The 14,107-nt window shown below is 52.1% G+C and overlaps 2 protein-coding genes across 11 annotated transcripts in view; one reads left to right on the top strand and one right to left on the bottom strand.

Annotated features, from left to right (window-relative positions):
* LOC121590477 (nascent polypeptide-associated complex subunit alpha, muscle-specific form) overlaps positions 1 to 14,107 on the bottom strand; it is a 44,874-nt gene that overhangs the window by 19,411 nt on the left and 11,356 nt on the right. The window lies entirely within an intron of this gene.
* Positions 1 to 14,107, top strand: part of LOC121590478 — a 29,401-nt gene that overhangs the window by 5,056 nt on the left and 10,238 nt on the right. For 9 of the 10 annotated variants that reach the window (XM_041910211.1, XM_041910209.1, XM_041910207.1 and 6 more), the window contains 4 exons: positions 11,703 to 13,141; positions 13,385 to 13,608; positions 13,716 to 13,874; positions 13,955 to 14,084. In XM_041910211.1, coding sequence (XP_041766145.1) covers positions 11,968 to 13,141; positions 13,385 to 13,608; positions 13,716 to 13,874; positions 13,955 to 14,084 — 1,687 coding nt within the window. In that variant the 5' untranslated portion in view covers positions 11,703 to 11,967. Of the gene's footprint in view, positions 1 to 11,358; positions 11,459 to 11,702; positions 13,142 to 13,384; positions 13,609 to 13,715; positions 13,875 to 13,954; positions 14,085 to 14,107 lie in introns of those variants that run through there. The other variant, XM_041910210.1, reaches the window with a different exon arrangement.

Here is a 14,107-nt window from a genome sequence, read left to right as displayed (position 1 = left end):
CGCGCGTGCTAGGCAGCACCGACTCGGGCGGCACTACACTACCCAGCCCTCATTGCCTGCTCGGGCCGGTCCCAGAGTGGTGCACAGTGCACAGGACACAACACCGTCACCAACGTGTCTCTGGTGGAGCTTTTGAGAGATACACACCTGCGATAGATACCTCAGCCGAGCATGTGTGTGGGTGTTGCAGCCGACGCGAAAGCGACTGCTGGGAAGGGAGCGGCGGCCAGGCCCTGATTAGCCGACCAGTTCCCTGTACAACAGGTTCGACATGTTCGCGCAATCCCAACCCCGATATCGATCTCGATCCGATCGCGATACAATAGTGCACGCACGCGCGTCCAAATGCGCGTTACGCCAGCGCCGTGTCCACTGCTCGAGGCCGCTCGAGAGGGCACTCCTTGGGTCCGAGGCGCTTCGGTCGCTTGGGCAACCCATTCACACACATTGGCCACCAGCGCGCGTGTGGCTGGTGTGTTATCATCGGTGCGTATTTTTGAAGGAAGATTTCGCCCTCCCCCTACGACGTTGCTTCCTTCGCTCCGGACGACGGTTTGTTGCCCATTCCGTTCCAAAAAGGTTATGTTTGTGCGATTTCTTCTGCCGAGCGCGTCCGGCTTCCCTTTCGGGGCACGATGTTCGTGTCCCCAAAATTTCGACACTTCCTTCATTCAACCGCCAGCATCCAGTCTCCCTCCTGGCCGGTTAATCTCGCGCTTTTGATCAGCGGGCCTTGCTTTCGCCAAACTCAAACACACACACACACACACACACACACACACACACACACACACACACACACACACACACACACACACACACACACACACACACACACACACACACACACACACACACACACACACACACACACACCACACACACCACACACACACCACACACACACACACACACACACACACACACACACACACACACACACACACACACACACACACACACACACACACACACACACCACACACACACACACACACACACCACACACACACACACACACACACACACACACACACACCACACACACACACACACACACACACACACACACACACACACACACACACACACACACACACACACACGAACATCAAACCAATGGGGAAGTCCCCCTTGAAGCAAAAGCATCGAGTCGGGTTGGCTGCTGCCGGAGCTGCTGATGCTGCTGCTGAACAAAAATCCTTCTTCTGCAGCTTCTCCTCAAAAAAACACAAGAAAAAAAACAAACCAGTACCTCGACCACATCACACTGTTGATCATCAACCGGAGATGCGACCGGTTTCTTTTGGTTGCTTCGCACTTTCCGGAGACAGGGAGAAAGATGGGTCGCAAATTTAACACTGCGGCTGTCGCACACGCACAAGCCTACATGGCCGGTTCCTCTTCTTAGCGGACGTTTAAAGCTCCAAAACAGCTCGCGCCACCGATACGCGCTTCATTTCCGACAGGGAAAGAAAACAGGAGGCGCAACACACACACACAAACGTGTAAAACCGAATTTTTCCTCATCATCATGAGATGTTTGCATTAGCCATCGCATGATCGAGAATTTCACCAACAATTCGCATGTGAGCGAAGCTTACGAACTCTTCGAGCAGCACCATCTGGACGATAAATGAGTGGCCCGACCGGGAGGAAAAGCCCTGTGCCCTCGACCACCCTTCGATGATGTTGTTCCGGAACCGTTTCCAAAACAAACAAACAGACAAAAAGCACAAACACACGGCAAAACGTGTACGAAATGTCCGCATCGTCAGACACACTCCTTGCCCGAAGGGAGGCAGCAGCAACGGAGTACACACCGCACTGAAAAGAACCGTTTTTGGGCAGCGAGCAAGCTCGAAAGGTGACGGCGACGAACCCGACCACAACGTGGAAACAACCGCCGACCCCGCCGGTGCCCAGCAGTTGCACCGGTTACGGTACATTCCGTCCCGCCGTAACGATGGCAGCTTCTGCTCGCAAAAAAACCAGCAAAAGAAAACAAAATATTGGTTCCTTAACGGGCTGCCGGGAGGTGTAGCTGCTCCAGGAGGTGGTGTGGGAAATGTAAAAGCCTCCGGTTGGGGGCCAATTTTGGGACAATGAGTGTCGGGTACACAAGTGCCTGTGGCGGTGGGAGCGTGAGCGTGCGGATGGGACCCACCGTACGCGTGTATGGGCATGCAGGAATGTCAATTACCGTGTGGCTTCCCTTTCTGGCTGCTCCTTCCTTAACTGCGTCTCTCCGTCGTGGGTTGACTTTATTTTTTTATTTTTTTTTTTGGGATACTTTCTTCCTTATCATCCCTGTCTTCCCTGCCCTGGGAGGGTCCTTTCGATCGTGCGATCCTATTCCAGCACACGTTTGCAACGTGTTGTGGCTGCTGTTTGCATTTTTTTTCCTTCTTAACGATGGAAGAGAGATCGGTCGATGATCACCAACCGGTTCGGGAATGGTGAAGGGTAATTTTGGTATAAAAAAAAACATACACACACACACACACTTGATTCTGAAGGTTTTGGACGATGACGCATCCACGTGTCCGGTGACCGTGTGGCCATAGTGAAGCCCATTTTCCCTCCGGTTCATCGTCCTGTTTTAGGGAATTTTATAAAACTGGCAATCTTAAAACACAACCATTCCAGACCCACTATCACATACAAAACAGCAACAGCGTTTGGATCAGAGTGCAACCGGAGTTGATAATGATAAATTAACTCTCCCCATCGTTGTTAGGAGCATGACGTAACGACACTGCGCATGCGGTTCGAACTTTGACTTTGAATTTTGGACCAGCGCTCTCCTCGAGCTGAAGTTGAGAAGCGGTTTACCTAGTTTGGTACGAGGCCTTAATACGCTCGCCTTTGCCCCAGCATCGGCCCCGCCAGAGATCAGACGGGTCTCGCGTTTGCTGTGCGTGTGAATTGTGTTCATAATTAAGGTCAACACCGCGATCGGTATCGAGAGCCGGAAACGTTCGAGCACGCCCGAAGCACTGTTCCTCTTGTGCGCGCGTTTTTATTACTATTTCCAAACTGGTCGGGCGGGTGCGAGCAACGAAAACACGCACAAAAACTATACCGAATGCATCATCGGACGGCCAGTAGTAGAGCACACATGCCACATGCAAACAAACGAACACAAAACTGAAGTAATAATGGTGACCAGAGCACCAGACGATCTTCTGTCACAGTTTTGGATGTCTTCAAACGCGTTCAAGCGGGACAACTTGCAAAAATGGGAGAGGTTGAAGGTAAAAAGGATTTCAAACACAATCAACTAAAAGCTATACAAGAATTCTTTGGCACAGAAGTATGACAAGAGATCTAAAATCCCCAAAAAACGGAGCAAAAACCCTCACATTTCCCCAAAATATGTCTAGTGCTCCCCGCATTCAAACTTTGGGCCGGTATTAATGATGCTACACTTTAAAGCCTTTTCCAAGCTCAGCCCACCAAACCCAAGAAGAAAAGCACTCTCCCCCTTAGCCATCAGCGCCCCCGGGGTGGGAGGTGTCAGCGTCGGGTCAGCGAAAAGTGCATTTGAAATTAATATTCCACCGCTCAAGGACACGACCAGCGGCAACCAACGAACAGCGGCCAGCCGCCGGACCAGTCCTCAAGATCTGCGCACTGCTCTTTCCCATTCCCACCTATTGTTGTGCGTGCGGGGCTCGGCTGGCCACTTCCCTTCTCCTTTCCCGCTACCCCCTTTCTACGCCATCGCAGCGAGCCGTGGAAGTAGTCGCTGGATCGAGAGCTGCTGCGTGCTCATACTTTGTGTCTCTGGTTGCGTGTGTGTGTGTGTGTAAATTCTTTTCAACACCTCTTCACCCATTTCCCACCAAAGGGGGCTTTGCTGAGACCAATAGCAACAATCACAACAACAACAATATCGACAACAAAAACACACTTGTCCTTACGTAACCGTCTACACACACACACACCGTGGATCATTATTATCGCACTGCATTTTTTCATTCACCGCTTGCTGCTGCGGCTGCTGTTGCTGTTTTGTTTGCTTCGCATCATCCACCACGCCAAGCGCAAAGATCAATTACATGCTCTCGCGGTACGCCGCGCACGCTCGAAGAAGCCTCATCGCAATGCGAACGAACCGCCGTTCAGCCGCGAGGAGTGCGCACGTGGGGAGTGCCGTTGGGAGAAAAGCGACCAACCGACTGGGCCGTATGTGTCGCCTGGTGGGGAGATGGGAAGACGACCGTGTGCGTTTGACCATCAGCACACCAGCCACAACATCATTTACCCATCGTGTGTTCAACCGCATAAACATTGAAAACATGCCAAGCCAAAAACCGCAACCACCATTACACTACTCATCAGCCCCCGGTAGAGTGTTTTGGGGCGGGGAGGAAGGCTCAGATTCGTGAGAGAATTTTGTTTTTTTTTGTGAGTGTGTGTAGATCACTCCTCTTGTTTTAAGGAATTTGGTGTGGCCCCCGGCTTTTCACCCTTGCCTGCCCGTGTTTGCCCCCTAGAAACGGCTTAAGAGACTGTGCCGCGGGTTCGTCGCTTTGGGGTATAGCACAGAAAAGCTGCGCCGTGTCTCTCTATTTGCGGGCCACAAAGTTCACCTCACAAGTCACCTTTCGGCAAAGGTATGGAGCGCTAAGCCAGCCTCTCTCCCCAAACACCAGTTGGTTCACGGTGCTGGTTTGAGGAAAGGTTGGTTGAATTCCAAAGGTTATCGTTGGCCGGCGACGAACTGCCCGCAACTGCGGTGGAAGATGCTTGCCATCAAGAGCAAGAGAGGTCAACACTGGTCCCGCGATACTCACGTCTAGCCGTAAACCGCGCTTGCCGCTATCCCTTAAACATGATCTTCCACCACCATTCCTAGACAAAACCACACAAACACACACACACACGGTGCTGCCACTGGGTGGGAAACAGACGCGCTGAGCATTTGAGAGGAGAGCAGTTGTACCGTTTTTGTGGCGGGTTTTTGAGCCGCATTTGGATTAAGCAATCGCGACTAAAAGAAAACACAGCTTCCAACCCGCACAAAACGCAGACATACACACACACACACGCGCAGCGCAACATAATAATCGCATCCCTTATTTAGTTGTGTGTTTGGCGACGCGTGTGTGCCTGTGTTTTAGTAGGGCCGTTTCAGAAATGCTCCTCGTCGGGCAGAGTTGCCGCCGGTCGGTGGATGAGAGTTTTCGCATCGATCTTTTGCCATCGCACGTTCGGTTTGAATCACCTCTTTGCCGGTTGGTGCTTTTTTGTGTCCATCGTCAAAATCTAAGAAATAGGGGAACAGCAGTACAAGGTATGTTCGGTATATGCCCCTACACGTGGTGTGCGTGTCTCTGCAAACCTACTGACCTCGTGAAATGCGCTCCTCGCTTGCTCGGTGCGACACGGTGTGAACAGATGATGGTGATGATGATGGGCATCGAATGAGTCCCTTTGCTAGCATTCACAAACACATAAACACACACACACACACATCAGCTGTGCTCCGTATCGGAAAGGGGTCATCATGCAGGCCCCAGTGCTTTAAACATCATCCTGTCCAGCTCTGAACTAATATGGGTGTACCAAATAACGATTGAGGTGGCCCGACGCCGAGCAGCATTAGACATTTCAAAATATTGTAAAGAAATGTTACACACAGAGGACCATAGAGTCGAAGAATTTGATCGAGTAAAGAATAATAATTTCATTACATTTCGCTGTTTTGTTTTGCTTCACGCAAAACTGAACTCAGCAAAGTTCTCACCAGAAACTTCAACCAGAAACCAAAACCGTGCCCCACACTCGATCGCTAGCCACTTCCAGAAGATTCGCCTTCCAAAACATGAGATGATGTCAAAAAAATCGATCTTCGTTAGAATTTATCCCTGGCAAAGGCTGGGGCCTCCCCGGGGGTAGAATCAACCAGCGTTTGATCGTTTTGCACCGCAATACCACTACCCTTATCCTCCTCCGTTCCCTCGCACCACCAATCCATTACTTCACCTGTTAATCCAACCCACCGAAAGCACAACACGGCAAGACACGACACGAGAAGGTTGTCATTCCACACCAGAGTTCCCCCTGTTGCCGTACCCTTTTGGCCCGGTCGCAACGCACCTTTGCCGCGGGGGACCGGTTTTCGGAGGGACTTTTTCGTATCATTATTGTCCGGCGACGTTGCTGCTGCCGTTGTGTCCACCCCATCCGCGCGAGCGGACTACGGGGAGCACATTCACGCGACAGTGTGAGATGGTTTCAGGTGCAGCATTCGTCATCCCGGCTCTCGGAGGGGGCGGGGGTGTGAGTGCGGAAAACTTGTTTCTGCTGAAGAAAAACGAACAAACAAACAAACAAACAAAAAGTCACAGCCGGGCACATGCCGGGACCGTGTACACACCCTTGCAAACCCCGCCCGAACGCCAAAACCAAAACAGCCGCGGAGCTGCAGGTTGTGATCGTTGCTGGTACTGCCAAATTGTTCGCGATCAACAGTGGCTCGGGGAGCGGGGAGTGATTTTTTTTATTTTATTAGAGCCTTTCGGTGGTACTACTTGTGCAACGTTTATGCCAATGCTATCCTAAACTCAGCGCTAGGATGGATTGCATTTGGATCAAAACCAAAAAAAAAACAAGCTTTTCCGACGACGAACGAAACACGAACACATCCTGTAGGTGACTTCATCCGCTTTTTGTTTGTTTGTTTTGCACCTTAATGCAAACTACGGGAATCACACATTAGTATACGTAACAATATACAATAAATGGCTCACCATCGCGGAAGGTGAACGAAAGAAAACAGTGAGTTATGTCACACCGGTTCGCTTCCGTTCCAATGGTCGTCCGCACTGCTGCGCTCCAGTCCCGGAAGAACTCCATTCCTTACCCGGTGGCACCATTCGGGGCATTCCCTTACCCCTCAGGGCCATAACACCACCACCACGAATGGGGAGTTGGTTCGTTTTTATGTGAATTTAACGTCAATCGTTCTACCAACAGCTACAGATGGAAGCCACATTCTGATGGTCAACACTCTGCTTCTTGTGGTCTACTGTCCTCCAGAACGTGTTCCCGCTGTCTCCCTCTCTGTCGGAGCGCCGCAAAGACACCTGTCAAACTCGGAAGACTCGATACCGTTCGAGAAAATGTGACAAAATGGCACGCCATGCACACAAAGGCAAACTTATTTATTTGCAGCACCGGGTACGGGTCGAAGGCGTCGGAGCGCATTCGGCCGGCGGAAGAATTTAGTGTAACCGGACAAGCCGCGGCCGGTCACGGTTTGTGCTGTGTGGTCGCGCGGCATCTAGTAGCCAAGCCGGCAAGAAATTATGTGACAACCGCAGGGGCACACACACACACACACACACACGCGCCATTCTCCAATCCTGGCTTTGGCTTTGTGGCCGTTTGGTGGTTAAAAGGTGCGGCCAGTGTCGCTTGTTTTTTCTTGCTTTGCACAGCTTTAGTACAATGTTGAGGGAAGCAAAAAATAAGATGGGATTGGTCAGCAACGCGGCAGTACTGGCAAACGGTTGTTAAAATAGACTAAAAATAGTACCGAGCGAGCGTGGAGAGCTAGCGCGGTAGAGTGTCAATAGTTGCAGCACAAGTAAGCTTCGTTCTCACGCGTTGCAAAAAAAAATGGAGGTTAAAAATGAATCATATTTTATCGGAACGAAAAACAAAACTGTTACGCCCTCCATTTTGCAGCATTCTCACCCTCTTTGAGGGGGGGGGGGGATTGCAACAACGCTTGCGTGAACAACAAATCAAAGCTTAGTTGACACGCACGAACCAACGGACAGCATGTCGAACGGGCGGATTTATGGCGAGTTTTGTTGTTGTTTTTTTTAACCATCTTTCCTACAATTTTGTAAAAATAAGATCACACACACATATGTGTCTCTTGAAATGGGTTTAATCACACCGCTGTACCACAACTGTAATTGCAGGGAACGGTGAGCCCGCACACTGACAATTGCAAACACAATCCGGGCGAAAGTTGTCCAATTATTCAATTCCCCAGCCCAGACGGTACCGGGCTCGATCAGGTGACGCCGGCCATTGAGACGGTGCTAACCCAGATCCACACACAATCACACACACACACTGTGCGGACTGGACTGCTTTATCTGTGCAATGATTGTGTCTGCTTCGTGCTCGTGAACGTGAAGGTCACGACGCCTTTCACCGACGGGCGGTCCCTAAGCGCGTGCGATCGTAGCACAGAAGCCGCTGGTCACCGGGTGGCTCTGTTGCTGCCCACGGATGTAGGTCGTCCAGCAAAGGGCCCCCTCCGATCCGGTCCCGATGATGGTGTTGATGATGATGATGATGGAATAATAGGTGAGAAAAAGAAAGTTACGATAACACACAGCGCCACTGAAGGATTGCGCATTATGTCATCCCGGGGCGTCACACAGTGTGTTGCCGTGCGCTGATTACTGATTGTTGGCTTTGTTTTTATCTCCTTTTTTTAATCCTCCGTACACACTGGTAGCTCCTGTTGGCCGCAGTGGTGGTTTGAATTGATATACCTTTAACCTCGTACATCACCTGGCAGGTCTTGTATTCCCCCAAGTAGTCACTTTTTATGAACTCCGCTCGGACACCTTGGACGCCACCAGTCGTAGCTCATAAACTCTTCAGCCCATCGGCTGCTTCTGCTTCCCTTCGCTCCCCCCAGAGCTCAAAAGTGGTACCTTAAGGCACCCCGTTTGCAAACAATGCAGAACAGTCACAATGCACAATAAAATGGCCGGCGACACCATTCCATTATGCAGGATGCAGCATTCTTGCGCCCTCTTATTTAAATGAGAGCAGCCACGGTGGTAACACACACGCACACACACACTGCGAGGATCCCCAAGCGTCGGCCCATTCTTGCCCCCCACCCCATACAAGGAAAAACGCATAATTTCCAACGCAAATGAAGAAACGCGCCGAAACACACGCCGGGCGCCCCCCGGGTGCTTCATATTTCACGCCGCTGCAGCCGAACACCGTTAGTGCAGCCGCGGCGGAGAGAGAGGGAGGGACAGAGAGAGATAGAGAGAGAAAGGGATGGGGATAGAGCGAATAAATAGCACCTGGAATGTGGCGGAGGGCGGACAGCAAACGCTAAGCTGCATATAGGTGTCACCACAATTTTCATAGCCCAACAAATCAACACACAGCGGCCGCTCCACAGATCCGCTGTACTTATACCAGCCGCCAACCAGCCTCCGCTCCCCAACTCCACTCCTTTGGCAATTGTATCTGACAATAGGAATGCACCGAGGGCCCCATAAACGGGGACCGTGTAAGGTGCATTGCATTCATAAACACTGTCAAATGTGACAAAGAATGGCAACAGTTCTAACGCCTCCCCTTTGGACTGTGTCTCTCGGTGCTGGAATACTCCAAGACCTGCCGCTTCGCATACCCGGTTTGGCGGAAAATAGCTTTTGAAAAAGCAATTGACCTCTCTCTCTCCCCCTTGGAGTGCACAATTGTCTACGAGCGTTCCCTTGCGAGGTTCTAAAATATTATTCTAAACACGTCACAAATCAAGCAAACCGTACCACCCATACAACACTATTTTGCAACAATTCCTCTTCCCTAGCCACCCCCTACCATCCTTTGGGCATCCTTTTTTTCTATATTTTTTGCACGACACAGGTGGTCCCCGGGATCCCACTTTAGGGGCGCGCAAACCGCTCAACCTTTGTGCAGGTGTCGAAGAATAAGCGTGCAGCGGTACACCGACCGCACTCAAAGATCGTACAGCCGCAACGAGCTAATACAGAGCGGCGAATGGCTTCAGCAGCTCAAAAGCGGCGCGCGTGGGAGTACCAACGGGCGATGTATTGCTTGCTCTTACTTCACAACGCTCCACCGGTGGGGGGCGGGAGAGTTGTTTGTAAACACACAGCAAAGTGTGCACACTGGGGGGGGGGGCGTCATCATGCTCATGAGCGAAGATGATGCACTATAATGTAACAATCCAAAGAACGGGCCAAGACACCGCCGCCGTTTGTGAGTGCGCTAAAGTGAGATCGCAATCGCAATCCGGAAGTCAAGCCGGGGTACACCCCTAGTTGCATCGGAGGTGCAGTATTGTGTCGATACATGTCGGAGTCGATGGGTTGGTTTGTGGGCTGTGAGATTTAACCGTCGGTATTATATCTAGACGATCTTATGCCACTCTTATTATGTTGTGCGGCAGGGTACTCCCCAAACACACTCCAGCTTTCCCTTTCGTTTGCGGTGGCGCGTTCGACGCGTTGATCGGGTGCGCGGGTGTGTGTGTGCACATGTGCAGATGAATTATGATCGGCTCTATTCTACTTTACATGATTTTTTTTTGCGCTGTTGCGCCACAGCCAAGTTTCCCAGCGAATGTACCGGGCGCGCGCGCGCGACTTCACAGCCACTGTCTGTGCCCGATCGTAAACACACACACAGTGAAGGGGCATCCAATTTTAAGGAAGTCCGGAACGATTGCTTCACATCACCTGGATGATGATGGCATCTAGGCGAGTGGGTCGTAAAAATAGTGATCTCCGATTACATCAACAATAAAGCCAGCAAGCGAGCAGAACAGCTTTGGTGCCGCGGGAAGCGATGGGAAGTTTTCGCAACCTTTCTCTGATCAGTTTCTACCCTGTATGTTACAGTTCGCATTAGAGATATTTTGTTGTTTTTTTTTTTTCACAATTAAATATTTAGTGTTTGATTTTGAAGCTGCAGAACAAACCCAAACCCGATATCGAAACCATCAACAGCAGAGCTTGCGCACAACGCAGGTGATGTTGCGTTTCCCGCTTAACACGGCGAGAAGCGAGGGATGCAGACGGCAACCCGGTGTGTCGTGGTTGATAAATTATCATCTTATTTTTGTACGATTCCAAAAAAAAACCGGTCACCGCGCGATACGTAAAAACGGAACGGCGCAGCGAGAAACGGTTTGATCATTGCCCTAACACGCAAAGATAGCCTAGCGCCCAGTGCATGTGTGTGTGTGTGGCAACTCACATCGAAAACATATCATTAACAGCCGGTAACCACGGTGACCACGACCCGCGAATATGGTGGCATACGAAAATAGCCAACCCAGCAGCAGACAGCAGCAACACCACCATACCAGCAAGCCGGTCGGTCGGTGTGTTGTCGGTCTATTTCTTCACCTGCCCGCCGCCACAAACGCAAACCCCGTGCCACACACATTTACCAGCAGCGCGCGGCAAAGATTAAGATACGCGTGGTCAGCAGCACCACCAGCCGGGAACGTGAGAGAGCCCGCGCGCGACCACGTTCAAGGTGTACCACTAATTTTCAGTCGACTCCGAAACACGGTGGCTTACGGGTGGTGCGTGTGTGTGTGACTCTATTCAAAAGAAAGGCAAAGGTGTCGCAAAGTGACGGATCTCCTCTACCGCAATAGGGAGTGTTGTTGGGCCAAGCCGATTAAGTTCCCGCAGTAAAGGTTGGTCGGCACAGTGCAAAAGGGCATTAGTTTCACACAGATACAGGACCTTGTTATTGATGTTTGGCTGTAGCTGTAGTAAACAGGCCTAGGAAGGACAATATTTGGACTTGCGGTGTTGTGCAGCGACTGGAACCGAACTGGGCGATCAGTGGATTGATCTTCTCATTGCAAGGAACTCAAGGCAAAACACTATTTACATCGCACTAACTCTGGCATCTTCTTGCTCTCGTTTTGTCCACAGTTCGTCAACTATGTCTCAACGATTCTTCCCAACATTCCACAGCGAGCGAATTATGTGAGTTTAGTGCAGTGTTTCGTGCAATTCATTCCCCTTTTTAATGTGTAACCCAAGTGCGTCGACAACAGTGCGCCAGACCGAAGAGCGAACGATTGTTGGGAATACGAGATTCTACACAGTGACACAGTGGTGAGCACTGGCTCGAGATCGTTCAGATACTATCGTGTGATTTGTGCGTTTTCCGAAACAAAAACAAAACCCCGCCAGCATGTACCCTCCGGTACTAGTGTTATTGCTAGCGTTAGTGTTCCTCTCCCGCCAAACTGCCGCACTGGAGCTGCAGGACAATGATCCAGGCCGGCAGGAAAGTGACAGTTATTCTAGTCCCTACGGTAGCCCAGTGGCGGGTGGCGGTGTCACCAGTTCCCTACTGCCGTACGATGGCAGCACCGGTGGCGGAGTGCACGAGTCGGCAACGCTTGGCGCCAACACCGCCGTTGTGTCCCCCTCCGACGTACTGCCACCGGGTGGTGGTCTGCTGGACAGCGTCTACTATCAACATCACAACAGCGCCGACCACCAGTACGGTAGCGGCGAGGAGGATCCCCGTGCCATCTACCCCGATAGCTTTAACAGCTCCGAGCTGAGTGGAGCGGACGAGCCGTACCTGACTACCGGTAGCTCCCTGCTGCCCGATTACGGCTCCAGCGAGCGTAACGACAGTGCGGAAGCGTCACCGCTGGCAACCGTCGACGACCACGAGGCACGGGCCAGTGTGCCGCAGGCATTCGTGAGCGATCAGGAGGAGGATCAGCCGCGGGATGAGCAGGTCGGTGAGTCATCGGAGGATCACCATCTACACCGGACGGCGCCGGTGCATCATCATTCGCGCGAGGAGCCCACGCTAAGCAGCAGAGCACTGGAGCACCATCTGCATCAGAATTTACCGCCCGAAACGACCAACCATCTGTACGGTGGTTCGGGCGACACCAACAGTGGCGTTAACGACAGTGCCGAGCATCACTTCACGTCGCCCGTCGGGCTGGAAAACAACGTCGAGGACACGCAGGAGGATGACGTGCTGCAGCTGGCCACTACAACGACGATGCCGGCGCCACCGGTGCCTGGAGCGCTGGGCAGCAGTTCGAGCCCGGACCTGGACGGTAGTGTTGTTGTTGATCATCCCGCGGGCGGTCTGCATCCGTTGCGACCCACGAAACCGGTTCCGCCCACACACCCGGCCGGCGGTGGCTTTGACGAGAGCAAGCTGTCCAAGCCGGAGCTGCTGGCACAGCTGATCGCGGACAAGAACCTGCGGATGCCGATCGCCTTCCTCGTCGACACGTCGAACGATTCGCTCGCCTTCACCAAGAAGGTGCTGGAGGCGTCGCTGGTGCCGAAGACCCCGCTCGATACAATCCTGATGCGCTACAATGCCAGCGGTAAGTATCGTTTTTCCCCCCTCCACGCTGTGTCATCACGTACGCGCTGCTTCGGCACGTACCGGTGCGCCTTCAGCGGCGTGATCCAAAAGCTAAACAATGCCCAATTACTCATGACGTCATGGTTCTTTTTTTGCTTTGTGGGGAGTTGTTGAACGTTGCAAGCACGCCAGAGTGCGCAAACTGAGGTTTGTGAACTGCAGTCCCGTTTATGTGTGCTTTTTTGCTCCTTCTTCGCCACAGGCATATCCAAATCGGTTACCTTCCGCAACACCAAGTCACTGATGGAGGCGGTAAACCTGCTGCAGCCCAGCTTTGATCGGGGCGGCAGCGAGTACTACAGCATTCTGCGCACCTCGCAGGAGATACCGTACGATAGTGCTATCTTCTTGGCCACGAGCAGGGCGACTACCGACGCGCAGCTTTCCCGCATGACCGCACTCACCCTGCTCAAGAAGCGGATTCGGGTAAGGGGCCTGTGTTCTGTTTATCCAATGGCCGTACAGAGAGTGCGTGTATGTGTGTGGGTGTACTTAAAGTGTTAATCTCTCCCTTTGCTTGCGCAACACGGCAGCTGTACGTGATCTGGTTCGGCGAGGAGATCCTGGACACCAAGCAGCAGCTGGACCAGCCGATGACAAACCAGACGGCACTGCACGAGCTGGCACACAAAACGGGCGGCCGTGTGATACACTTCGAGATCGACCGGTACTTTGGCGGCCATCCGGTGCTGGTAAGACCGAGCGCATTGTCTTACCCTGATTGTCTCCGTGTGCAAACGCTTAACGTAACCATCAATCCTTCTTTCGGCAGACGACCCTGCTCGCCCAGCACGATCTGCACGGCACACAATCGATCCCGGTCAGCGTCGGCGAGGATGTGAACGGTCTGTACTTCAAGCTGCACGGTCACCTCGACCAGGCCACGCTGGAAACGCCCAACGGTGACTAAACCCATACCTTCCCA

Source organism: Anopheles merus, chromosome 2R (genome assembly GCF_017562075.2).
Source record: "Anopheles merus strain MAF chromosome 2R, AmerM5.1, whole genome shotgun sequence".
NCBI classification, from domain to species: Eukaryota; Metazoa; Arthropoda; class Insecta; order Diptera; family Culicidae; genus Anopheles; species Anopheles merus.
The sequence above is the reverse complement of the archived record's forward strand: the minus strand, read 5'-3'. Positions and strand labels throughout refer to the sequence as shown.